The 27,106-nt window shown below is 49.9% G+C and overlaps 1 protein-coding gene across 6 annotated transcripts; it reads right to left on the reverse strand.

Moving 5' to 3' along the window:
• Positions 1–222: 222 nt before the first annotated feature.
• On the reverse strand, positions 223–26,891 carry HOMER3 (homer scaffold protein 3). 6 transcript variants are annotated; one of them, XM_088067857.1, is made up of 11 exons: positions 26,071–26,329; positions 24,662–24,766; positions 16,459–16,603; positions 14,405–14,561; positions 13,318–13,449; positions 12,862–12,969; positions 9,741–9,862; positions 7,416–7,572; positions 5,435–5,545; positions 4,237–4,317; positions 223–3,178 (listed from the first exon to the last, which is right to left on the reverse strand). In XM_088067857.1, exons 3-11 carry the CDS (start codon positions 16,470–16,472, stop codon positions 2,990–2,992), a joined length of 1,071 nt encoding a protein of 356 aa, XP_087923983.1. In that variant the 5' UTR covers positions 16,473–16,603; positions 24,662–24,766; positions 26,071–26,329; the 3' UTR covers positions 223–2,989. The 6 variants fall into 6 exon arrangements, with proteins under 6 accessions (XP_087923983.1, XP_087923984.1, XP_087923985.1 ...); XM_088067858.1 differs by lacking the exons at positions 24,662–24,766; positions 26,071–26,329 and adding an exon at positions 26,860–26,891; XM_088067859.1 differs by lacking the exon at positions 24,662–24,766 and having other exon boundaries at positions 16,459–16,579.
• Between the last annotated feature and the right edge of the window lie 215 nt (positions 26,892–27,106).

A 27,106-nucleotide genomic window follows, 5' to 3' on the forward strand; every position in this document is an offset into this window, starting at 1 on the left:
ATCCTGCTGGGATGTGCAGCAGCTTGAGCAGGAGCTGGGAAAGCTGACTCAGCCAGGCGTGGCACCCACAGAGCAGGGAGAGAGGCGAGGCTGCAATTCTGCTGCCAGGATTTCAGGATCCATTCCCAGCTCAGCCGTGGTGGAAAACCCATGGAAAATCCATTTTTTCCCCACCCCCAGTGACAGAGATGCAAACCGAACACACCTTGCTGGGAGCTGATCTCTATTTCAGAAGGAGGGAGAAAATATCCAACACTGGCGTGGGGTGGGAAACAAATCCCGAAAAATTTTTGTGTCCCCCCACTCCACTTCCTTCCTTTTCTTCTTAAATACCCTGGAACAAAAAGTTTCTGTGGCAGCTCCAGCCCCAGACAGTCGTGAGAACGCTTCATGCAACAGAAAAATGAAAATAAAGTGAAAACTGAGGGGAAAAAAAGCCCAAACCTGGAGGGGAAGAGCTCTGCAGGTCTGGGAATTCCTGCATTTCCCTGGGAATGGGAAGGGCACGACCCAGCACGGAGCCACCGGCAGATTCCCGAGGTGCCAGACCTGCTGTGGGATCCTCTGTGGCCACCAGCTGAGCCAGAGGGAACATTCCCAGAAATTCCCAGGATTTCTGCTGCCTTCGCTGGGTTTAGAGCAGCAAAGAGGAACAAAAAACCACCCCCAAATCCATCCAAATCCATCCAAATCCAGCCAAATCCATCCAAATCCAGCCAAATCCAGCCAAATCCATCCCTGCTCCTGGGAGGGAGCAGCTACAGCACTCCCAGCCCATGGGCTCTGGCAGTGGCACAGGAGAGGGACACAATTCCAGACTTCCACAATTCCAGATTTCCACAATTCCAGATTTCCACAATTCCAGCTTCCCACCATTTCCACAATTCCAGATTTCCACAATTCCAGCTTCCCACCATTTCCACAATTCCAGATTTCCACAATTCCAGCTTCCCACCATTTCCACAATTCCAGATTTCCACGGACCTCCCTCAGGCTCAATCCCAAAGGCTGGACAGCACCTAAGAGAACTCCCAGATTTCTGGGATAACCCCAAATTTCTGGGATAACCCCCAAACTTCTGCTTTAAGTCCAGGATTTTAGGGATAACTCCCAGATTTCTGGTTTAACTCCCATATTTTAGGTGTTAACACCCAAATTTCTGAGCTAACTCCCAGATTTCTGGGACAACCCCTGAATTTCTGGGATAACCCCTGAATTTCTGGGACAATCCCTGAATTTCTGGGATAACCCCTGAATTTCTGGGACAATCCCTGAATTTCTGGGATAACCCCTGAATTTCTGGGACAATCCCTGAATTTCTGGGATAACCCCTGAATTTCTGGGACAATCCCTGAATTTCTGGGATAACTCCTGAATTTCTGGGACAATCCCTGAATTTCTGGGATAACTCCTGAATTTCTGGGACAATCCCTGAATTTCTGGGATAACTCCTGAATTTCTGGGACAATCCCTGAATTTCTGGGATAACTCCCCACCTTCCCCCAGGCCCCTCAGGGCACCGATCCCAGCGTGTTCCCGACTCCTCCCACTCTCCTTGAATCCAGCTGGGACCTGTCCCCGTCACACGGAGCAGGACATCCCCGGGGGCTGCTTCCCAAAAATAAAAAGGAAAAAAAAAAAAAATTTAAATTAAAAAAAAAAAAAAAGCCCCCCCCAAAAAAAGCCCCAAGAGCACCTGGGATTTGCTCCATTTAATTCCAATTATCCGCAGCCCTCGGAGGCCGGGAGCGACGCCAAGCCCAGGCCGTGCCCTGAGGGATGTCCCACTTCCCAAATTCACCTGCCCCAAGGTTTTCACCCGCTCTGTTCCACTCTCCCAGGATTTTCCTGCAGTTTTGCCTCTGGAGGAGCAGTGGGAAGGACTCGAGGTCACCTTGGGATGCTCCTGGCAGTGCCCAGGATGGGGGGAAAAGCAGGAATTTCTCCTCCCTCCCTCCCCTCCCCAGGTGGCTGATTTACAAAAGGCGAGTGGTTTCCTAAAAAATAAAACTACAGAGAATAAATTAACCCAGACTGAGGCTGCTGGGCCCTTTCCCCACAGGAAATGTAAAAACCTCGGGGCCACGGTGGCAGCAGGGAGCTGGCAGGGCACAGCTGGCACATCTGGGCTGTGCCACGGCCGTGGAGAGCCAGAGAGCGCTGGCTGGGACTTCAGGGGCTCCCTGCAGAGGATTTGGGGGTTCAGGTGCTCCCTGCAGAGGATTTGGGGGTTCAGGTGCTCCCTGCAGAGGATTTGGGGGTCCAGGTGCTCCCTGCAGAGGATTTGGGGGTCCAGGTGCACTTTAGAGAGGATTTGGGTGCTCCCTGCAGAGGATTTGGGGGTTCTGGTGCTCCCTGGAGAGGATTTGGGTGCTCCCTGCAGAGGATTTGGGGGTTCTGGTGCTCTCTAGAGAGGATTTAGGGACTTAGGTGCTCCCTGGAGAGGATTTGAGTGCTCCGTGGAGAGGATTTGGGGGTCCAGGTGCTCCCTGGAGAGGATTTTTGGATTCAGGTGCTCCCTGCAGAGAATTTGGGAGTCCAGGTGCACTTTAGAGAGGATTTGGGTGCTCCCTGCAGAGGATTTGGGGGTCCAGGTGCTCCCTGGAGAGGATTTGGGGGTCCAGGTGCTCCCTGGAGAGGATTTGGGGGTCCAGGTGCTCCCTGGAGAGGATTTGGGTGCTCCCTGCAGAGGATTTGGGGGTCCAGGTGCTCCGTGGAGAGGATTTGGGGGTCCAGGTGCTCCCTGGAGAGGACTTGGGTGCTCCCTGGAGAGAGTTCAGGAGCTCAAGTCCTCTGTGCCCTGCTCTGGGGGCTGGCTGGGCAGCGAGTGGCTGCTCTGGTGTCCACTCTGTGCAGGCAGCTGCTGGTGGGGTGGCAAATCCTGCCCGGCCGGGCGCCGAGGCCGCTCCGTGCCCTCAGGAGCTGTCGGTGCCCGGGCCCAGCTGGGGCTGCCCCTGCTCCGGGGGGGCTCCTCCGCCTCTGGAGCTGCTCAGTTGCTCTCCACCAGCTTGGCCAGCCCCTGCCTGAGCTCGCTGAGCTCGAAGATCTTCACATCCATGATCTCGGCCACCTTGGTGACCTCGCTGTGCATCTTCTCCCTCTCGGCCAGGCTCTCTGCCAGGGTCTGCTCAGCCAGGTGAAGGCGCTGCTCCAGCTCCGCGTTCCGGGCCTCCAGCTCCTGCAGGGACAGGGAGAGTGCTCAGAGCCCCTCGTGTCCCCGGCCAGCCAGCCCAGGGCCACCCAGTGTCCCCAGAGCTCCTTCCCTCAGGGGTGTCCCCTGTCCTGAGGCACCGTCTGGGAGCTCTGGCCACAAACCCCAGCCCCGCCTGCGGTGTGAGGGTGTGGAACTGCAGCTCTGCCCTCATGGATCCTCCCCAGCCCGGTGGGATTGGCTCTGGATCCTCCCCAGCCCGGTGGAATTGGCTCTGGATGTCCCCAGCCTGGTGGGATTGGCTCTGGATGTCCCCAGGTTGATGGGATTGGCTCTGGAGCTGCTCTGGATGTCCCCAGCCTGGGGGGATTGGCTCTGGATGTCCCCAGGTTGGTGGGATTGGCTCTGGATGTCCCCAGCCTGGGGGGATTGGCTCTGGATGTCCCCAGCCTGGGGGGATTGGCTCTGGATGTCCCCAGCCTGGGGGGATTGGCTCTGGATGTCCCCAGGTTGGTGGGATTGGCTCTGGATGTCCCCAGCCTGGGGGGATTGGCTCTGGATGTCCCCAGCCTGGGGGGATTGGCTCTGGATGTCCCCAGGTTGGTGGGATTGGCTCTGGATGTCCCCAAATTGGTGGGATTGGCTCTGGATGTCCCCAGGTTGATGGGATTGGCTCTGGATGTCCCCAGGCTCTGGAGCTGCTCCTGCCGTGGGAAGCCGTGAGGAGCTCGGAGCTCTGGGGTAAGTGTGGCTTTATCTCCCCCAAGAGCTGCTCCAGCTGTGTCCCTGCCACCCCCAGCGGGAATTCCAGAACTCTGAGGGTGGAGAGGAGCAGGACACCCCCAAGTTCTGCCACAATCCCACGCCAGGAGCTGCTGCAAGTGCTCAAGGAAATAAAAGTGAGGCCGGGACAGCCGCTGGCCCCGTGTCACACCCCGAGGGACACGGGGAGGGTGGCAGAGGGCAGGGGACAGTGAGGAGCTGCTCCCGGCCTCCAGAGGGGCTCTCCAGCATTCCCTCCACGGCTCCGGGGAGAAGCGGGGATGGATCTGGGAGCTGGGGTGCCCCAAAAGTGCCGCCTTTACCTGCAGCTTCTGCAGCGTCTCCTCGCGCTCCCCCTCGGCCTCCCAGCGGCCGCACTTCTGGCTCTTCAGCATCTGGATCTCCTGGGGCACACAGGGATTGAGATTTCAGCTGCTCTGGTTCTCAGATCCTGCACTGCTGTGGATACCTCGAGATTTCCCCTTTTCTGGTTCTCAGATCCTGTCCTGCTGTGGATACCTCGAGATTTTCCCTTTTCCATTTCTCAGATCCTGTCCTGCTGTGGATACCTCGAGATTTTCCTTTTCCATTTCTCAGATCCTGTCCTGCTGTGGATACCTCGAGATTTTCCCTTTTCCATTTCTCAGATCCTGTCCTGCTGTGGATACCTCGAGATTTCCCTTTTCCATTTCTCAGATCCTGCACTGCTGTGGATACCTCGAGATTTTCCTTTTCTGGTTCTCAGATCCTGTCCTGCTGTGGATACCTCGAGATTTTCCCTTTTCCATTTCTCAGATCCTGTCCTGCTGTGGATACCTTGAGATTTTCCCTTTTCTGGTTCTCACATCCTGCTCTGCATCAGCTCCCAGCTCTAAACTCCTTCTGGAACGGGAACTTGGTTTTTCACACCTCCTCTGCAATTAAAACTGCTCTTTAAAGAATTTTTAAATTTTAACCTAAATTATTCAATTAATTTAATTTATTTAATATTTATTTATTTATAATTTATTTCTTAAATTTAAATTTAATTTACTTAATCCATTTAATATTTATTTATAACTTATTTTTAAATTTAAATTTCATTTATTTAATTAATTTAATTTATTTAATATTTATTTGTTATTTATTTATTTATTTATAAATTTAAATTTCATTTATTCAATTAATTTTATTTAATATTTATTTATTTGTTATTTATTTATTTATTTTATTTTATTTACATTTCATTTATTCAATTAATTTAATTTATTTAATATTTATTTATCTATCTGTTTATTTATTTATTTGTATTTTTTTTTAAAAAAAAAAAATTAATTTAATTTAATTTAAATGCAGCAAGGAGGGAGAAGCGATGACCACGCCAGAGGCCAAACGCATTTAAAGGAGGCTGAGAGGGGAAGGCTCAGAGGGATCTGCAAAGCTCCTGAGCCTCGAGTTCCCAACTTTTCCGTGTCCTCAGCTTTTCCCCCTGCCTTGGGAATGTGATGGGAACAGCTCTGCTGGATTTCCTGGCAGCCTCACCTCATCCTTAGCCTTGAGCAGCAGCTCCAGCTCCTCCAGGGTTTGGCTCAGCTCCTCCTTGTTGTTGTCGCTGGAGGAATCCTGCGTCCCCTGCGACTCCAGCTCCGCCACCTGCACGGGGAGATTCCCTGAGAGCTGCAGGAATTCCCTGGCTCCTCATCCCCCACCGCCTTGGATTCCCTGCAATCCCACCTGGATTCACAGCACCTCCCGCCTGGGGCTGGGAGGGGAAAAAATATTCCTTCTGAAACATTTTGTGGCTAAAAAAAATTCAGTTTGCACCCTCTGTCTGTGCTTTCTGCAGGGGTTCTGTGCTGAACTGGCCTCCAGCCTGAAAATCCAGCTCCATTTACACCTCTGGGCAGACGTTCCCAAAATCCGGCTGAGCTGGAAGGGTTTGCCCAAGCGGACTCCCCAGCCCTGAAAAATTCAGCTCGGTACCTTGGATTATTCATGAGGGGATTCATTTTTAAAAGGCTGCGGCAGCTTTTGCTTTTTGGGCTGTTCTGAGCTCTGCAGACTCCTCCAGAGATGAGGAGTGGGACAGATCCCGGCTCTGGAGCTGCCAGGATCACGGTGCCGGCCAAAATCCACCAAAATTCTCAGATTTAGGGACAATAATCCAGATGTTTTGCTGAGTTACTGGTTTTTAATGCGATCCTGACACGGCTCTGGCGCTGTCCTCCACCTGAGGCTCCCCAAATCCTCTCTCCCAGCTCCCAGCCGGCAGGGAATCCTGAGGGATGGATGCTGGAATTCTGAGGGATGGATGTTGGAATCCTGAGGGATGGATGCTGGAATTCTGAGGGATGGATGTTGGAATTCTGAGGGATGGATGTTGGAATCCTGAGGGATGGATGTTGGAATTCTGAGGGATGGATGTTGGAATCCTGAGGGATGGATGTTGGAATTCTGAGGGATGGATGTTGGAATTCTGAGGGATGGATGTTGGAATCCTGAGGGATGGATGTTGGAATCCTGAGGGATGGATGTTGGGAATCAGGCCTCAGGAATCCTGAGGGATGGATGTTGGAATCCTGAGGGATGGATGTTGGAATCCTGAGGGATGGATGTTGGAATCCTGAGGGATGGATGTTGGAATCCTGAGGGATGGATGTTGGAATCCTGAGGGATGGATGTTGGAATCCTGAGGGATGGATGTTGGAATTCTGAGGGATGGATGTTTGGAATTCTGAGGGATGGATGTTTGGAATCAGGCCTCAGGAATCCTGAGGGATGGATGTTGGAATTCTGAGGGATGGATGTTGGAATTCTGAGGGATGGATGTTTGGAATCAGGCCTCAGGAATCCTGAGGGATGGATGCTGGAATTCTGAGGGATGGATGTTGGAATTCTGAGGGATGGATGTTGGAATTCTGAGGGATGGATGTTTGGAATCAGGCCTCAGGAATCCTGAGGGATGGATGTTGGGAATTCTGAGGGATGGATGTTGGAATTCTGAGGGATGGATGTTGGAAATCAGGCCTCAGGAATCCTGAGGGATGGATGCTTACTGCACACCCAGCCATCGAGTGCAAACAACTGTTAATTGAGCTGTTAATTGCTCTAAATCCCCGCTGGCTCTTAAATGAGCCACCTCCAAGCTGGAGCAGCCTCACACCTCCTGCTCCAGGGCTCCCAGGCCTTTCCCAGCTCTCCTAAAACGCCTTTCCCGGGATCAAATCTTCCCGATCCCCAGTGCCCTCCTGGACCCCGTTATTCCAAGGGAACGAGGGCTCCTTTCCCACTGCTGCAGCAAACAACCTCGCTGGGAAAGCCGGGAATTCCTTCCAGAAAAATCCGAAGGGAAGCTGAAACTCGGTGACTTTGCGCTCCTCTTTCCTCCCTGTCCCCGCGGGGACTCTGAGGAGCTCCCAACCCCACCACCTCATTTCCTCGGCACCGTTCCCAGGATTTTCAGGATTCCATGGGAAAAGGGGGTGAAGGGCGAGCGAGGGCCGGGGTTTGGTGCCGAGCTCACCCGCTGGCGCAGCGATTCCGTCTCCTCCTGGTACGCCAGCAGCTGCTTCTTCCACTGGTCCACGTTGGCGTTGGCCTCGTGCAGAGCGGCCACCAGCTTGTTGTTGTTGTCCTGGAGGCTGAAGAACTCGGCCTCCCACTGCACCTCGCTCACGGAGCTGAGACAGAGCAGGAGATTCAGAACACCGCCATTCCCTGTGATTATTATTGGTTTTATATCATATATAATATATATATAGAGGATGAAGAACTCGGCCTCCCACTGCACCTCGCTCACGGAGCTGAGACAGAACAGGAGATTCAGAACACCGCCATTCCCAGTGATTATTATTGGGTTTTATATCATATATAATATATATATAGAGGATGAAGAACTCGGCCTCCCACTGCACTCGCTCACGGAGCTGAGACAGAACAGGAGAGATTCAGAACACCGCCATTCCCAGTGATTATTATTGGGTTTTATATCATATATAATATATATATAGAGGATGAAGAACTCGGCCTCCCACTGCACCTCGCTCACGGAGCTGAGACAGAACAGGAGAGATTCAGAACACCGCCATTCCCTGTGCTTATTATTGGGTTTTATATCATATATAATATATATATAGAGGATGAAGAACTCGGCCTCCCACTGCACCTCGCTCACGGAGCTGAGACAGAACAGGAGATTCAGAACACCGCCATTCCCAGTGATTATTATTGGTTTTATGTTATATAATATATAATATATAATATATAATATATAATATATAATATATAATATATAATATATAATATATAATATATAATATATATAATATATAATATATAATATATATAATGTAATATATAATATATAATATATATAATATATAATATAATATATAATATATAATATATATTATATATACACAGACTAAAGAACTTGGCCTCCCACTGCACTCGCTCACGGAGCTGAGACAGAACAGGAGAGATTCAGAACACTGCTATTCCCAGTGATTATTATTGGTTTTATATTATATATAATATATATAGAGGCTGAAGAACTCGGCCTCCCACTGCACCTCGCTCACGGAGCTGAGACAGAGCAGGAGAGCTTCAGATCAACCCCATTCCCTGTGATTATTATTGGTTTAATATTATTTCATATATTATATGTATAGAGGATGAAGAACTCGGCCTCCCACTGCACCTCGCTCACGGAGCTGAGACAGAGCAGGAGATTCAGAACACCGCCATTCCCAGTGATTATTATTGGTTTTATATTATATAATATATAATATATAATATATAATATATAATATATAATATATAATATATAATATATAATATATAATATATATAATATATATAATGTAATATATAATATATAATATATATAATATAATATATAATATATAATATATATAATATATACACAGACTAAAGAACTTGGCCTCCCACTGCACTCGCTCACGGAGCTGAGACAGAACAGGAGAGATTCAGAACACCGCCATTCCCAGTGATTATTATTGGTTTTATATTATATATAATATATATAGAGGCTGAAGAACTCGGCCTCCCACTGCACCTCGCTCATGGAGCTGGGGGGCAGAGCAGGAGAGATTCAGAGCAACCCCATTCCCAGTGATTATTATTGGTTTTATATCATATATCATATATCATATATCATATATCATATATACAGAGGATGAAGAACTTGGCCTCCCACTGCACCTCGCTCACGGAGCTGGGAGACAGAGCAGGAGCTTCAGGAAGAGCAACCCCATTCCCTGTGCTTATTATTGGTTTTATATCATATATTATATATATAGAGGCTGAAGAACTCGGCCTCCCACTGCACCACATTAGAGCAGAGCTTGCCTTGACTGGAGGCCGGGCTCAGGAGAAGGCAGCAAAGGACGCTTTGCCTCTGATTTAAAAATACTCCAAGCGTTCAGCTGGGAGCTCGAGAGGAGCCACAGGGCAGAATCCAGCCCCGAAGCCTTTTGAAGAGACAAAGAGAGGAAGCAGCAGGGACTTTGCTGGAATCACCAGGGGAATTAACACAAACACAACCCTGGGCCAGCTGGAAAAGTGTGAACATCCCCTGGTATCACAAACCACTGATCTGGAGATAACTGGCACGGAGCATCCTCCTTCCCACGCTGCCTGAGCAGCAGAATTTCCAAGCTGGAATAACTTCCCTCTGGGAAAAAAGGGGGAAATGGATCCCCTGGAGGGTCTGAGCAGCGGGTGTGGGGCTTTACTCAGGAGAATTAAAAGAGCAGAAGGGGTCAGAATGATTTGGGATGACAAATCCTGCCAGAGGAGAGGGTTTGGGAGTCAGGAGCAGCCTCACCCCTCCGAGAGCATCTTCTTCAGCCTCTCCTTCTCCGTGCTTATCTCCACGTCCGCGCTCTGGCTCCGGAACAATTTATCCTCTCCCGGCCCATTGGAGCTGATGATGGGGCTGGGGAGCACCTGGGGGTGAAGGAGGGGTGGTCACCTCCAGTGGGGACCGGGCTTGTGGCCACAAAGCCAGGCTGGCCCCGGCGGGGTCAGCCCGGGGGGGATCCCAGCTCGGGGAGAGCGGGTTTGGTAGCGGGACAGAGGGGATAGAGGGGACAGAAGGGACAGAGGGGACAGAGAGGACAGAGGGGACACAGGGGACACAGGGGACACAGGGGACAGAGACCCTCAGCCACAGGGGTGGCTCTGGGAGCTTTCTTCTGGGCAGGGAGGTCGGTGCAGTGCCAGCAGTGCCACTCCTCCCTGTCCCTGTCCCTGTCCCTGTCCCTGTCCCTGTCCCCACACCGGGCTGGGGCAGTGATCCCAGCAGAGCAGGGACAGATCCCAGTGCAGGAGGGAAAAGATTTCAGATCAGGGAACAGATCCCAGCACAGGAGGGGACAGATCTCAGAGCAGGGAACAGATCCCAGCACAGGAGGGAACAGATCCCAGATCAGGGAACAGATCCCAGAGCAGGGGACACCAGATCCCAGTGCAGGGGACAGATCCCAGAGCAGGAGGGGACAGATCCCAGATCAGGGAACAGATCCCAGCACAGGAGGGAACAGATCCCAGAGCAGGAGGGGACAGATCCCAGATCAGGGAACAGATCCCAGAGCAGGGAACAGATCCCAGCACAGGAGGGGACAGATCCCAGATCAGGGAACAGATCCCAGATCAGGGAACAGATCCCAGCACAGGAGGGGACAGATCTCAGAGCAGGGAACACCAGATCCCAGAGCTGTGGCCTCACAGCTCCCATCCCTGGACACGGAGCTCTCCAGCCCTCAGCTCTGCAGGGAAATGCCACCAGTGTCACCGCGTGTCACACGAGTCCCCGTGGCTCCCAGTGGCCTTTTCAGGCCGGGCTTTGCTGAATTCCTGTGGGGATTTTCCTGCTGTTCCACAGAGCAGCGGGGAGATTTAACAAACACAGAGCTGCCAGCCCTGGCTTCAGCTCAGCTGAATTCAGACACCAGCAGAAAACGGCAGAGCTTTTTGTCCCTTTTTTCTATCGTTTCTCTTTTTTTATTTTCCCTTTTTTCTATCGTTTCTTTTTTCTTTTTTTATTTTCCTTTTTTTCTATCGTTTTTCTTTTTTTATTTTCCCTTTTTTCTATCGTTTCTCTTTTTTTATTTTCCCTTTTTTCTATCGTTTCCCTTTTTTCTGTCATCACTCAGGGGACGGTGGCACCCATTTCCCAAAGGTGTGGGACAAGAAACAGCCTCAGCCTCTACAGTTTATCCTCCTCCACTGCTCCGCACGCTTCGGAAACGGAGTCAGGAAGGGGCAGGAGTTTCCTCTTTGGGTGTGAAACCGGGAAGAGTGGGAGATGCTCTGCTCTGTCTCCTCCACTCTCCGCGGGGACACACCCTGGGGCTGCGAAATGGGGTGGGGATCGACCCTAAAAGTGCCAGAGGAGAGGGAAGAGCTGCTGCTCTGGGAATTGCGCGGCCCAGAAAAGGCGGAGAGCGAGGGAAGCGGCGCAGGTGCAGAACAGGAGGGGAGGAGTGATTAATTTGAGTTAATTGCAGCAGGCAGCTCCGCTCTCAACAGCCTCCAATCAATTATTCACAGCCGGAGCTCCTGTCCGCAGCTGTGCTGTGCTCAGCCTGGCAACAGCAGCTGGGCTGGGGACACCGCACGTGTCACTGTCACTGTCACCGTCACTGTCACTGTGTCACCGTCAGTGTCACTGTGTCACTGTCACCGTCACTGTCACTGTCGCTGTGTCACTGTCACTGTCACCGTCAGTGTCACTGTGTCACTGTCACCGTCAGTGTCACTGTCACCGTCAGTGTCACTGTGTCACTGTCACTGTCACCGTCAGTGTCACTGTGTCACTGTCACTGTCACTGTCACTGTGTCACTGTCACCGTCAGTGTCACTGTCACTGTCACTGTCACTGTCACCGTCACCGTCAGTGTCACTGTGTCACTGTCACCGTCAGTGTCACTGTCTCTGTGTCACTGTTACTGACACTGTGTCACTGTCACTGTGTCACTGTCACTGTGTCACTGTCACTGTCACTGTCACTGTCACTGTCACTGTCACTGTCACTGTCACTGTGTCACTGTCACTGTGTCACTGTCACTGTCACTGTCACTGTCACTGTGTCACTGTCACTGTGTCACTGTCACTGTCACTGTGTCACTGTCACTGTGTCACTGTCACTGTCACTGTCACTGTCACTGTGTCACTGTCACTGTCACTGTGTCACTGTCACTGTCACTGTCACTGTCACTGTCACTGTGCGAGGAGGGCAGAGCCTGGGATGGGGACAGGCTTCAGCTTCAGCTTCAGCAGAGTCGGGGCAGGAGCACAGGCAGAGCCCTGGGCTGGCTGTGACCAAACTGCTCTGCCAGGTGTCACCGCAGGGCAGGGGACAGAGCTGGGGCACCTGAGCAGCTCCTGGGGCACCTGAACAGCTCCTGGGGCACCTGAGCAGCTCCTGGGGCACCTGAACAACTCCTGGGGCACCTGAACAACTCCTGGGGCACCTGAACAGCTCCTGGGGCACCTGAACAACTCCTGGGGCACCTGAGCAGCTCCTGGGGCACCTGAACAACTCCTGGGGCACCTGAGCAGTTCCTGGGGCACCTGAACAGCTCCTGGGGCACCTGAACAGCTCCTGGGGCACCTGAGCAGCTCCTGGGGCACCTGAACAGCTCCTGGGGCACCTGAGCAGCTCCTGGGGCACCTGAACAACTCCTGGGGCACCTGAGCAGTTCCTGGGGCACCTGAGCAACTCCTGGGGCACCTGAACAACTCCTGGGTTACCTGAGCATCTCCTGGGGTACCTGAGCATCTCCTGGGGTACCTGAGCATCTCCTGGGGTACCTGAGCAGCTCCTGGGTTACCTGAGCAGCTCCTGGACATAAAGCTCTGGGAGAGAGCGGGGTGAGAGCAAGAGGAAAGCACCACAGGGACCATTTTTTCCCTTTTCCTCCCCCCGGCTTCCCCAGCGTTACCTGGTGGGATGTGATGCTCAGGGCAGGATTGGTCAGCTCTGTTTTATCCTGGGATTTCTCCCTGGCCAAACGAGCTGCTTCCTTCACCTCCTGGAATTTCTCTGCAAACTGGAGGGGAAGGGCGAAGTCACTGTGGGGCCGAGCTGGAGCGGGCAGAGAGCAGAGCTGATGCCTGCAGCTCCACTCAAAACTCTTTAATTTTTTTAAAAAATTGATTTTAATTTTTCTTAAACAACAAAACAGGGGGAACAACCCCTAAATCTGGGGGACAGAGCCAGGGCCTGCAGCCTCAGCTGGAGCGGTGATGCTCAGAGCGCTCCGTAACACAATTTTAAAGCTGGTTTTGGTCTTTTTGCAGCATTAATTGTGTTCCAGGCGGTCCCTGAGGGGTTTGTGGTGAGCCTGGGCTCCCCCAGGTGTGCTCAGGTGTGCTCAGGTGTGCTCAGGTGTGCTCACCTGTGACAGGTGCTGCTCCGAGGCGAAGCCCAGCCCGTAGACGGTGTTGGCTCGGCTGTCGGCCCACTGCCCGAATTTCTGGGATGTTTTGGTGAAGGTCATGTTGGGGGTGATGGTGCTGTTGATGATGGCCTGTGGGGAGAGGCGGGGGGTCAGGGGGTCAATCAGGGGATCAGGGAATCAATCAGGGGATCAATCAGGGGGTCAGGGGATCAATCAGGGGATCAGGGAATCAATCAGGGGATCAATCAGGGGATCAGGGGATCATCAGGGATTCAGGGGATCAATCAGGGGATCAATCAGGGGGTCAGAGCATCAATCAGGGGATCAGGGAATCAATCAGGGGATCAGGGAATCAATCAGGGGATCAGGGGATCATCAGGGATTCAGGGAATCAGTCAGGGATTCAGGGATTCAGGGGCTCAGAGAATCACTCAGGGGGTCAGGGGATCAATCAGGGATTCAGGGGATCAATCAGGGGGTCAGGGGATCAATCAGGGATTCAGGGGATCACTCAGGGGGTCAGGGGATCAATCAGGGATTCAGGGGATCACTCAGGGGGTCAGGGGATCAATCAGGGATTCAGGGGATCAATCAGGGGGTCAGGGAATCAATCAGGGGGTCAGGGGATCAATCAGGGGGTCAGGGAATCACTCAGGGGGTCAGGGAATCAATCAGGAATTCAGGAGGTCGTGGATTCAGTCAGGGAATCAGGGATTCGGGGAATCACTTGGAGTCAGGGGATCAATCAGGGTGTCAGGGGATCACTCAGGGGGTCAGGGGAATCATCAGGGATTCAGGGGATCAATCAGGAATTCAGGGGATCAATCAGGAATTCAGGGGATCAATCAGGAATTCAGGGGATCAATCAGGGATTCAGGGAATTACTCAGGGATTCAGGGGGTCAGGGAATCACTCAGGGGGTCAGGGGATCAATCAGGGATTCAGGAGATCAATCAGGGGATCAAATCATTTTTTTGTGGGGACAAAATCATTTTTTGGGGAGACAAAATCATTTTTTGGGGGGGACAAAATCATTTTTCTGGTGTGAATCCCCTGCCTGGTGCCAGCGGGGCGCGTTGCCCACCTTGGTTCCCCCCACGCTGATGATCCTGTAGACGCTGCGGGTGGCATCGTAGAAGTAGGAGACGGTCAGGGCGTGTTTGCTGGCCGGGATCCAGTTCCGTTTGGTGGCGGGGTCGATCTGGAAAACGTGAGCCCTGGTGCTGAAGATCGGCTGCTCCCTGCGGGGTGGGGACAGGAAAAGAGGGATGTGAGGGCAGGGAAAAGGGAAATGTGGGGATTTCCTTCTTCCCGTTATCCTGGACGCGTCTCCTGCCCGTCCCAAATCCCAGCCAGAACTTCCTGAGGGGAAAAATTCCCTCTCCCAGAGCTCCCCACATCCCTAAATCCTCTAAATCCCAGTTTTAGAAGCCGGGGGAGAAGCTGGAGTCATCCTTTGGCTGAGCAGAGGAAAAGCTGTGTCCCCTGTTTGTCCCCACCGTCCCCGCGAGGTGACGGCGGCTCTCGCTCCCCGCTCATCCCGGAAAATCCCCCTGGCACAAAACCAGGGAATTTCAGCCCAGTTTCAGCCCAGGCACAGTTTGTACCTTCCCCCGGGGGTCGGGCTCTGCTGCGCACCTGGGACACGACGCGGTGGCCAAGGAGGGGCACAGAAACGGGCACAGAAACGGGCACAGAAATGGGCACAGAAACGGGCACAGAAAGCTCAATTTTGGGGTACGGCTGGTGGGATCCTCACGGCACGGCCGTGGGGCAGGGATGGAGGGATGGATTTATGGATGGATGGATGGATGGAATCCATGGATGGATGGATGGATGGATGGATGGATGGATTCATGGATGGATTCATGGATGGATTCATGGATGGATTTATGGATGGATTTATGGATGGATTTATGGATGGATTTATGGATTCATGGATGGATGGATGGATTCATGGGTGGATTCATGGATGGATTCATGGATGGATTTATGGATTCATGGATGGATTCATGGATGGATTTATGGATGGATTTATGGATTCATGGATTCTTGGATGGATTCATGGATGGATTCATGGATGGATTTATGGATGGATTTATGGATTCATGGATGGATTCATGGATGGATTTATGGATTCATGGATGGATTCATGGATGGATTCATGGATTCATGGATGGATTCATGGATGGATTCATGGATTCATGGATGTATTTATGGATTCATGAATGTATTTATGGATTCATGGATGGATTCATGGATTCATGGATGGATTTATGGATTCATGGGTGGATTCATGGATTCATGGATGTATTTATGGATTCATGGATTCATGGATGGATTCATGGATGTATTTATGGATTCATGGGTGGATTCATGGATTCATGGATGGATTCATGGATGGATTCATGGATGGATTCATGGATGGACAGACAGACAGACAGACGCAGGAACTGAGCACACAAAGCTCCTTCCCCTCGGCACCGCTCTTCCTGCCCTGACTCAGCCTGGAAGCACATCCTGCTCATCCCGGGATTCAAGCAAACCCCCCCTGCTCCCGAATCCAGGGAAACTCTGCCCCTCCCGCAGGCGCAGCTGCTGCAGGCCAGCCCCGAGCCCAGCGGGGGTTTGGAGCCAGGAATATCCGAGCTGAGCGGAGAAGCTCAGGGATCAGGATGGAACCGGAGCGCTGCAGGAATGTTTTCCATGACACAACAGCCCAGCTGCACCGGGGCTCGGGGGATTCCCCAAACCCCGGCCGCACTCGGCACCCAAATCCAGGGAAATTTTAGGGAATTTTGGCAGCTGCAAGGCCCAGGCACGATCCTGCTTTGTGGAGCTCCCCCAGATCCAGACTCCTGGCGCTTCCTCGCCATTCCAAGCGCTCCCAGCTGCCGTGAACAGCCTGTCCCCATCAATCCCAACGCACCTGGCGCTTTCCAGCCCCAAACCTTCGCAGGGAATATTTGATTTCCCTCCCAGCCTGTTCCACATCCTCCCTGCCGGGTTTTTTTGGAACGAGACCCGAACTCCTCCCTTTTCGCACGGATCTTTCACACACAGGGGGGGGAAAACCGGACTTTTCTGCCCCCAAAACCCCAAATCCTGGTTTTGGAAAGAAGGAAGGCAGGACTTTACCGAGCTGTTGACATTTGTTAGTAAAGGGCAGGAGGCCACAGGCCCGGGCAGTTATTGGGGTGTCCCCTCCTCCAGCAGCTCCTCCTCAGGGCTCCCTCAGCTCCTCTGGGGCTCCTTCCTGCTGGAATTCACAGGGATTCATTCCCTGCCGATGGAAAAGTCTGGCTGTTGCTCCCTTGTGTGTTACACACACCCTTTACTGCCCCCAGTACTCCCGGGGTTCCTGGTTTGAGGTGATTTCTGCTGGCTGGAGCGGGGTTTGTTCCCTCCCTGTGTGGGTGAGCCGTGCTGCTGGAGCTGATCCCGCTGGCAGCGGGTGCCGGCTCTTGGGACACGGCCACGGAGGAGCCGGGGGGGGTTCAGAGCTTCCAGCCCACGTGGTGTGGAAAACCCTCCTGGGAGAGCATTCCTTGGGCACAGCAGCTGCTGCTGGGCTCCTGTCCATGCAGGAGTCCTGTCCCTGTGTCCCTGTCCATGCAGGAGTCCTGTCCCTGTGTCCCTGTCCATCCATGGGATATCCAGATCCCATCCCTGTGTCCCTGTCCATCCTGGATCCCATCCCTGTGTCCCTGTCCATCCATGGAGTCCTGTCCCTGTGTCCGTGTCCATGCAGGAGTCCTGTCCCTGTGTCCCTGTCCATCCATGGAGTCCTGTCCCTGTGTCCCTGTCCATCCATGGAGTCCTGTCCCTGTGTCCCTGTCCGTGCAGGATCCCATCCCTGTGTCCCTGTCCATCCTGGATCCCATCCCTGTGTCCCTGTCCATCCATGGAGTCCTGTCCCTGTGTCCCTGTCCATCCTGGATCCCATCCCTGTGTCCCTGTCCATCCATGGGATATCCAGATCCCATCCCTGTGTCCCTGTCCATCCATGGGATATCCAGATCCCATCCCTGTGTCCCTGTCCATCCATGGGATATCCAGATCCCATCCCTGTGTCCCTGTCCATCCATGGGATATCCAGGAATGGTTTCAAACTGACAGAGAGTAGGTTCATGTTAGAGATTAGATATATAGATACATTCGATACATTAGATACATTAGATATATATATATATATTAGCTATATTAGCTATATTGAATATATAGATATATTAGCTATATATTATATTACATATTGTACTATATCAGTATATTAGCTATATTAGATATATAGATATATGAACTAAATTAGATATATAGATATGTATCCTCCAGCCTGGGCACCTCCAGGGATCCCAAACCTCCAGGGATCCCAAATCACCAGGGATCCCAAACCTCCAGGGATCCCAAACCTCCAGGGATCCCAAACCTCCAGGGATCCAAAACCTCCAGGGATCCCAAACCTCCAGGGATCCCAATCCTCCAGGGATCCCAAACTTCCAGGGATCCCAAACCTCCAGGGATCCCAAACCTCCAGGAATTCCAAACCTCCAGGGATCCCAAACCTCCAGGGATCCCAAATCACCAGGGATCCCAAATTTCCAGGGATCCCAAATCACCAGGGATCCCGAACCTCCAGAGTTCCCTAACCTCCAGGGATCCCAAACCTCCAGGGATCCCAAACCTCCAGGGATCCCAAATTTCCAGGGATCCCAAACCTCCAGGGATCCCAAATTTCCAGGGATCCCAAACCTCCAGAGATCCCAAACCTCCAGGGATCCTGAACCTCCAGAGTTCCCTAACCTCCAGGGTTCCCAAACCTCCAGGAATCCCAAATTTCCAGGAATCCCAAACCTCCAGAGATCCCAAATTTCCAGGGATCCCGAACCTCCAGGAATCCCAAACCTCCAGGGATCCCAAACCTCCAGGGATCCAGGAGCAGCCACAGCTGCTCTGGGAATTCCATCCCCTCCCAGGGAAGAACTTCCCCGCCGTCTCCGCTGGAATCCTTTGGGCAGTTTGTCCTGGCGGGCGAGGACAGAGGGACAGGAGCTGCCCCAGGAGCTCCTCAGGAGCGCCCAGGCCGAGCTGCTGCCCAAAACAAATTAAAAATAAAAACGTTTCCAAAAACAGCTCCGGGGTTCCAGCTCTGAATTTCAGGATCCCTGGAATGCTGACGCTTCTTTTCCCGCCCAGCCCCGGCAACAGCGAGTAAATAAACGTAAATAAATAAGTGAATTAGAAAGAAAAAAAAAAAAAGAGAAATAAATAATAATAAATAATAATAAATAAGTAAATAAATGAAACTCACATTTCCCCCAGGGCTGGCCTTGGCAGGGCATTAAGGAGAGCCAAAGGACAAAGATCTGGCCGGGTGCTGATGGCAGCTGGAAGGGATCCAGCTCCCATCCCTGGCAGGGGGAAGGGCAAAGCTCAACATCCCACAGCTCCAAACGGATTTTCCCGGCTGGAGAGCCACGGGATGGAGGGAGGGCCAGGAAATGAAGGGGTTAAATGGTGATTTTTAGCACGGGCTGAGCTGGAAAGTTCAGCTTTTTATCTGAAGGGTAAAGAAATGAGGAACTGGGAGCTGCTGCAGATCCTTTCAGGGGATCCGGGGAATGTTTGGGGTCACGGGGATCCAGGGATGGTCACAGGGAATGTTTGGGGGGATCCAGGGAATGTTTGGGGGGATCCAGGGATCCAGGGAATGTTTAGGGAGGATCCAGGGAATGTTTGGGGGGATCCAGGGATCCAGGGAATGTTTAGGGAGGATCCAGGGAATGTTTGGGGTCACGGGGAACCAGGGAATGTTTGGGGGGATCCAGGGATCCAGGGAATGTTTGGGGTCACAGGGATCCAGGGAAAGGTCTCAGGGAATGTTTGGGGAGGACCCAGGGAATGTTTAGGGAGGATCCAGGGAAGGTCACAGGGAATGTTTGGGAGGATCCAGCGATCTAGGAAACGTCTGGGGAGGATCCAGTGATCCAGGGAATGTCTGGGGAGGATCCAGTGATCCAGGGAATGTTTAGGGAGGATCCAGTGATCCAGGGAATGTTTAGGGAGGATCCAGTGATCCAGGGAATGTTTAGGGAGGATCCAGCAATCCAGGGAATGTCTGGGGAGGATCCAGTGATCCAGGGAATGTTTGGGAGCAGCCAGGGAATGGCTCAATCGATTCCAGTTTGCTCCTGCCCAGGCAGCCTGACCCAGGGGGCTCCAGGAGAGGCCGTGGGACCTCCACACTCGTTTCCACCTCACTCCTCACACGAGCTCCCTCTCCTCAGCCCCCAAACTGATTTCCTCAGGAAATCTGCCTGTCCCATCAGGACAAACCCTAAACCTTTATTTGTGCCCTTCACTGCCACCAGGACAAACCCTAAACCTTTATTTGTGCCCTTCACTGCCACCAGGACAAACCCTAAACCTTTAGTTGTGCCTTTCACTTCATCACAGCAAATCCCAAACCTTTATTTGTGCCCCCATTGCCACCAGGACAAATCCTGAACCTTTATTTGTGCCCTCTCTGCCACCAGAACAAATCCCAAACCTTTATTTGTGCCTTTCACTTCACCAGGACAAACCCTAAACCTTTATTTGTGCCCCTCAGTGTCACCAGGGCCACCCCTCACCTGTCCCCACGGCTCTCAGGGACCTGCCAGGTGGGCTCAGGGTGACCCAGGAGCTCGGGGACAGCGCTTGGGGACAGCAGGGACAGGTGGCAGCAGCAGCAGCAGCGCCACGAGAGGTGCCAGGGCCTGGCCAGGACCAAAGGCAGCCCTGGCTGGGCCATCTGTGCTCGCTAGGGCTGGCTTTGCAAAGCCTGGCTCTGCCTGAGCCGGGTCTGCCCGGATAATCCAGGGATGGGATGAGGCAGCTCCTCCTGCAGGGACACCCAGAGGGGCTGGGAAAGGCACCCCAAAACAGCTCTGTCCATCCACACCCCGTCCCTGTGTCCATCCAGACCCCGTCCCTGTGTCCCTGTGTCCATCCACACCCCGTCCCTGTGTCCATCCAGGAATCCTGTCCCTGTGTCCATCCACACCCCGTCCCTGTGTCCATCCTGACCTCATCCCTGTGTCCATCCAGGAATCCTGTCCCTGTATCCATCCTGACCCCGTCCCTGTGTCCATCCAGGAATCCTGTCCCTGTGTCCCTGTGTCCATCCAGACCCTGTCCCTGTGTCCCTGTCCATCCAGGATGGGAGTAGGGCAGAAATGAGTGAGAGGGACAGAAATGAGTGAATTCAGGACAGAATTGAGTGAATTCAGGACAGAATTGAGTGAATTCAGGACAGAATTGAGTGAATTCAGGACAGAAATGAGTGAATTCAGGACAGAAATGAGTGAATTCAGGACAGAATTGAGTGAGTTTAGGACAGAATTGAGTGAATTCAGGACAGAATTGAGTGAATTCAGGACAGAAATGAGTGAATTCAGGACAGAATTGAGTGAATTCAGGACAGAATTGAGTGAATTCAGGACAGAAATGAGTTCAGGACAGGATTGAGTGTTCCCAGGACAGAATTGAGCGTTCCCAGGACAGAAATGATCCCCAGCCCTGGCTGCTGGCCACGCTGACTCAGCTGAGCCCTGCCTGGAGCCCAGCCGGGCTCTCCCGGAGCCAGGAACCCCCAAAATCCCCCGGAGCAGCCGCAGCCAGCCCGGAGGGAGGGAGGGATCGGCCGCGGGGGCTCCGGGGAGAGCCCGGAATTCCAAAAAGGCAGAACTGGAGCACGGAGAGAGCCTGAAAACCCAACAACAACAACTCCTCCTCCTCCTCCTCCTCCTCCTCCTCCTCCTCCTCCTCCTCCTCCTCCGACTGTTTGGTTTCCTTTTATCTCCCCTCAGCAGCTTGAGCTCTGTCTGTCTGTCTGTCTGTCTGTCACCGCTGCTCTCAGAGCCGGATAAACAAGAAATAAACAAGAAATAAACGAGAAATAAACAAGAAATAAATAATAATAAAAAAGTCCATCCTCGGCTCCTTCTCTCTGCCCTTTTCCCCCCCAAGAAAAAAGAATTCCGAACCCTCAGGCCGAGCCTGGGTAATCCCTGTCCTAGTCCTGGGCCTGGAGCTGGGTTTTGCTGGTTCCTTTAAGTTCTGGATATTCCATAATCCGGGATATTCCGGGATTCCAGCCCGGGAATGAACTGCGGGAAGAGTTTGGGGGAGAAAAAGTTTGAAAAGAGAAGGAAAGAGAAGGAAAGGAAAGAGAAGGAAAGGAAAGGAAAGGAAAGGAAAGGAAAGGAAAGGAAAGGAAAGGAAAGGAAAGGAAAGGAAAGGAAAGGAAAGGAAAGGAAAGGAAAGGAAAGGAAAGGAAAGGAAAGGAAAGGAAAGGAAAGGAAAGGAAAGAAAGGAAAAGGAAAGGAAAGGAAAGGAAAGGAAAGGAAAGGAAAGGAAAGGAAAGGAAAGGAAAGGAAAGGAAAGGAAAGGAAAGGAAAGGAAAGGAAAGGAAAGGAAAGGAAAGGAAAGGAAAGGAAAGGAAAGGAAAGGAAAGGAAAGGAAAGGAAAGGAAAGGAAAGGAAAGGAAAAGGAAAGGAAGGAAAGGAAAGGAAAGGAAAGGAAAGGAAAGGAAAGGAAAGGAAAGGAAAGGAAAGGAAAAAAAAAGAAAGGAAAGGAAAGAAAAGGGAAAAGAAAAGGGAAAAGAAAAGGGAAAAGAAAAAGAAAAGGGAAAAGAAAAGGGAAAAGAAAAGGGAAAAGAAAAGGGAAAAGAAAAGGGAAAAGAAAAGGGAAAAGAAAAGGGAAAAGAAAAGGGAAAAGAAAAGGGAAAAGAAAAGGGAAAAGAAAAGGGAAAAGAAAAGGGAAAAGGGGGAAAAGAAAAGGGAAAAGAAAAGGGAAAAGAAAAGGGAAAAGAAAAGGGAAAAGAAAAGGGAAAAGAAAAGGGAAAAGAAAAGGGAAAAAAAAAAAGAAAAGGGAAAAGAAAAGGGAAAAGAAAAGGGAAAAGAAAAGGGAAAAGAAAAGGGAAAAGAAAAGGGAAAAAGAAAAGGGAAAAGAAAAGGGAAAAAGAAAAGGGAAAAGAAAAGGGAAAAGAAAAGGGAAAAGAAAAGGGAAAAGAAAAGGGAAAAGAAAAGGGAAAAGAAAAGGGAAAAGAAAAGGGAAAAGAAAAGGGAAAAGAAAAGAAAAGAAAAGAAAAGAAAAGAAAAGAAAAGAAAAGAAAAGAAAAGAAAAGAAAAGAAAAGAAAAGAAAAGAAAAGAAAAGAAAAGAAAAGAAAAGAAAAGAAAAGAAAAGAAAAGAAAAGAAAAGAAAAGAAAAGAAAAGAAAAGAAAAGAAAAGAAAAGAAAAGAAAAGAAAAGGAGGGATTTTTAATGTTCTTTACTCATCCCCTCGTTGTGACCTTGGGGAGGTTCAGCTCCAGGATTCCTGCTGAATTCCCAGGAGATTCCCAGGAGATTCCCAGGAGATTCCCAGGAGATTCCCAGGAGATTCCCAGGAGATTCCCAGGAGATTCCCAGGCTCAGGAATGAGGAGCAGCAGCTTCCCAGATAAAGGGAATTTTTGGATCAGCTCCTGGGACAGCCACCAGCAAGGTCACACGGGGCATGGAGGGCATTTAAACACTCAAAATTGGGGTTTTTTTGGAATTTTGGAGCTGCTTTGGGACACCAACACCTCTGGGAGGTTCTGCAGTCATTCAAAGTTCAAATAAAAATGAAATTAAAATTTTTTTTGGGGTGGAACGATGGAATTAAATTAGGAATTTTTGGGTGGAACAATGAAATTAAATGAATTTTGGGTGGAACAATGGAATTAAATGAATTTTTGGGGTGGAACGATGGAATTAAATGAATTTTTGTGTGGAATAATGGAATTAAATGAATTTTGGGTGGAACAATGGAATTAAATGAATTTTTGTGTGGAATAATGGAATTAAATTAGGAACTAAATGAATTTTGGGGTGGAACAACGGAATTAAGTGAATTTTGGGGTGGAACGATGGAATTAAATGAGTTTTTGGGGTGGAATAATGAAATTAAATGAATTTTGGGGTGGAACGATGGAATTAAATGAATTTTGGGTGGAACGATGGAATTAAATGAATTTTGGGGTGGAACAACGGAATTAAATGAATTTTTGGGGTGGAACGATGGAATTAAATGAATTTTTGGGTGGAATAATGGAATTAAATTAGGAATTAAATGAATTTTTGGGGTGGAACGATGGAATTAAATGAATTTTTGGGGTGGAACGATGGAATTAAATGAATTTTTGGGTGGAATAATGGAATTAAATTAGGAATTAAATGAATTTTGGGGTGGAACAACGGAATTAAGTGAATTTTGGGGTGGAACGATGGAATTAAATGAGTTTTTGGGGTGGAATAATGAAATTAAATGAATTTTGGGGTGGAACAATGGAATTAAATGAATTTTTGGGTGGAATAATGGAATTAAATTAGGAATTAAATGAATTTTTGGGGTGGAACAACGGAATTAAATGAATTTTGGGGTGGAACAATGGAATTAAATGAATTTTTGGGGTGGAATAATGAAATTAAATTAATTTTGGGGTGGAACAATGGAATTAAATGAATTTTTGGGTGGAATAATGGAATTAAATTAGGAATTAAATGAATTTTGGGGTGGAACAACGGAATTAAATGAATTTTGGGGTGGAACAATGGAATTAAATGAATTTTTGGGGTGGAACAATGGAATTAAATGAATTTTGGGGTGGAACTATGGAATTAAATGAATTTTGGGTGGAACAATGGAATTAAATGAATTTTTGGGTGGAATAATGGAATTAAATTAGGAATTAAATGAATTTTGGGGTGGAACAACGGAATTAAATGAATTTTGGGGTGGAACGATGGAATTAAATGAATTTTGGGGTGGAACGATGGAATTAAATGAGTTTTTGGGGTGGAATAATGAAATTAAATGAATTTTGGGGTGGAACAACGGAATTAAATGAATTTTGGGATGGAACTATGGAATTAAATGAATTTTGGGGTGGAACGATGGAATTAAATGAATTTTGGGATGGAACAATGGAATTAAATGAATTTTTGGGGTGGAATAATGGAATTAAATTAGGAATTAAATGAATTTTTGGGGTGGAACAATGGAATTAAATGAATTTTTGGGGTGGAACGATGGAATTAAATGAATTTTGGGATGGAACAATGTGGTTTTTGCCTCTCTGCCAGTGATAATTACAGACTGACTCCTCATCCCAACATTTTCCAAGAGCTGGAAACTCCGGGAAGGAACTCCGGAGCTGCTGGGGGGGGAATCTCAATCCCAAGTTTTGGCCTTGTTCAACCTCTCCTGGCAGCTCTGGAAGTTTTTTATTTTTCCAGCAGATCAGAGGGAAAAGTGCCAGGAAAAGAGGAGATTGAACCTGGATCAGGCACATCCTCTTCAAAGGGTTTCTGTCAGCCTCACGCTGCTGTCACTCCTCAATTCTGCTTTTTCTGCCTCCCCAATCTGTGTCTGATCTCTTTATCTAGGTAATCCAAAAGGAAAAATTTAAAAAAAGAATATTTAAAAAAAAAAAAAAAGAGGGGGAAAACGGGACTTTTTATAAGAAAAAAAACAAGCTAGGGATTTTAAAGAAATAAGAAAAGAAATAAATAAAAGAAATAAATGGATTATTGAATTTTTAAATAAATAATAAATAAGTAAATAATGAATGGATTATTATTGATTTTGAAATAAATAATAAAGGATAATAATAATAAATAATAATAAATAATAATAAATAATAATAAATAATAATAATGGATTATTAAATATTGAAATAAATAATAAAATAAATAAAGAATAAATAGATTATTAAATTTTAAAGAAATAATAAAATAAAGAAAGGATAAATTAATTAATTATTAAATTTTAAAGAAATAATAAAATAAAGAAAGGATAAATTAATTAATTATTAAATTTTAAAGAAATAATAATGAAATAAATAAATGGATTATTAAATTTTGAAATAAATAATAAAATAAATAAAGGATAAATAAAGGGATTATTAAACTTGAAATAATGAAATGAATAAAGGATAAATAAATGTATTACTAAATTTGAAATAGATAATAAAGAATAAATGAATGGATTATTAATTTTGAAATAAATAATAAAATAAATAAAGGATACATTTATTATTAAATTTGAAAAAATAATAAAATAAAGAAATAAATAATTTTTAAAGAAATAAATGAAATTAAAATAAATGTTATTTATCCCCTCTTTGCCCTGCCTAAGGCCAAGTTTTGAAGGGAATTATCTGACAGGATTCCTCCAGCTGCAGAGCCCCAGAAAAGCCTGGATTGCACAAGGAACTCACAGCAACGCGTCAGCTCCTAAAAGTTTGAGGCCGGGAATAATTAAACCCCTGTTTCCATGTTTCCATGCCCAAAACCATTATTCCACCCTTGGAAAAACCTCCGGGGGAAATCACAAATCACCCCGGAGTTTATCCAGCCAGAAACGCAAACAGCTCCCGTTTTATAGAACGCAACAAACCCAATAAAATCCTGAATTTTTAACTCCTGGGAAAGTTTGAGCTGCTCCAATCCTCCCAAATTTGTGTTTCACAGCCTCCCCTCGAACGCGAATTCATTCCAAGAACTCGCGGCCACTCCCAATCCCCCCCCCCCCCGAAAAAAAAAAAAATAAAAATATATAAAATAAAATAAAAACAAAGCTAAACTTTCCATGGAAAACAAACCCCCAAACGCAGCCGTTTAACCCTTTAAATCCTTTCTGTGAGAGAACAAAAAGCAGCGCGGGGAGAGGAGCGGCGGCTCTCACCCCATCCCCGCCGGGAGCCGCTCCGCGATCCGCGCTCGCCTCCGGCTCCTTCTGCCCCTTCCTCTTTCTTTCTCTCCTTCTCCGGATCCGGATGCTCTTTAAATTTCCTCCGGAATTTCACTTTGAAGCCGCTGCTGCTGCTGCTGCTGCTGCTCCGCGGGGCGAGAACCGGCAGCGGTACCGGGAATGGGAGCGGTACCGGCAGCGGCTCCGGGAATGGGAGCGGTACCGGGAGCGGCTCCGGGATCGGGACCGGCTCCGGGATTGGCTCTGGGAGCGGCTCCGGGATCGGGAGCGGCTCTGGGAGCGGTACCGGGATGGGCACGGGGATCGGGAGAGGCTCCGGGATCGGTACCGGGAGCGGCCCCGGGATCGGGAGCGGCTCTGGGAGCGGTACCGGGAGCGGCCCCGGGATCGGGAGAGGCACCGGGACTGGGACCGGCACCGGGAGTGGCACCGGGATCGGCTCCGGGATCAGCACCGGGACCGGGATCGGCTCCAGGAGCGGCCCCGGGAGCGAGATCAGCACCGGGATCAGCCCCGGGATCGGGATCAGCCCCGGGATCGGGACCAGCCCCGGGATCGGGACCAGCCCCGGGATCGGGATCGGCTCCGGGAGCGGCCCCGGCGCTCCCGGCTCTGTCCCGGCGCTCCCTCCTCCCCTCCCCGGGCGCTGCACGGAGCCGGTTCCTCCCCGCGGTTCCTCCCCGAGCGCAGCCCCGCGGCTCCCGGAGCTCTTTGTTATCCCTGCCCGCTCCCTCCCCGCTCCAGCCGCCCCATCCCGCTCACCTCCGGCCGCTTCTCCCCTCCCGACTTTATTCCCGGTGCCGGCAGCACCACCTGCCGGGGACCGCGGGGCTCGGTGGCACCGGGTGGCACCGGTGACATCTGCTGACACCGGGGGGCTGGCACCGATGGGCGCTGCCCGCCGGCTCCTTGAGATTTTATCTTTATAACTTTCCAAATCCTGCTCTGCCCTTGGATCCTTGAGGTTTTCCCTTCTCTGGTTCCCAAATCCTGCTCTGCACCAGCTCCC

The sequence above is a fragment of the Pseudopodoces humilis genome, chromosome 28, assembly GCF_049639895.1.
Source record: "Pseudopodoces humilis isolate 2021_Gansu_Grassland_sample_001 chromosome 28, ASM4963989v1, whole genome shotgun sequence".
NCBI lineage: Eukaryota > Metazoa > Chordata > Aves > Passeriformes > Paridae > Pseudopodoces > Pseudopodoces humilis.

Excerpts from the sequence above, each read along its gene's own strand:
- HOMER3 (XM_088067858.1), bottom strand. Across the intron at positions 7,573-9,740 it reads AAGAAGATGCTCTCGGAGGG|CTCCGTGAGCGAGGTGCAGT; the intron begins GTGAGGCTGCTC and ends GCTCTGTCTCAG. Across the intron at positions 5,546-7,415 it reads CGGAATCGCTGCGCCAGCGG|GTGGCGGAGCTGGAGTCGCA; the intron begins GTGAGCTCGGCA and ends CTCCCCGTGCAG.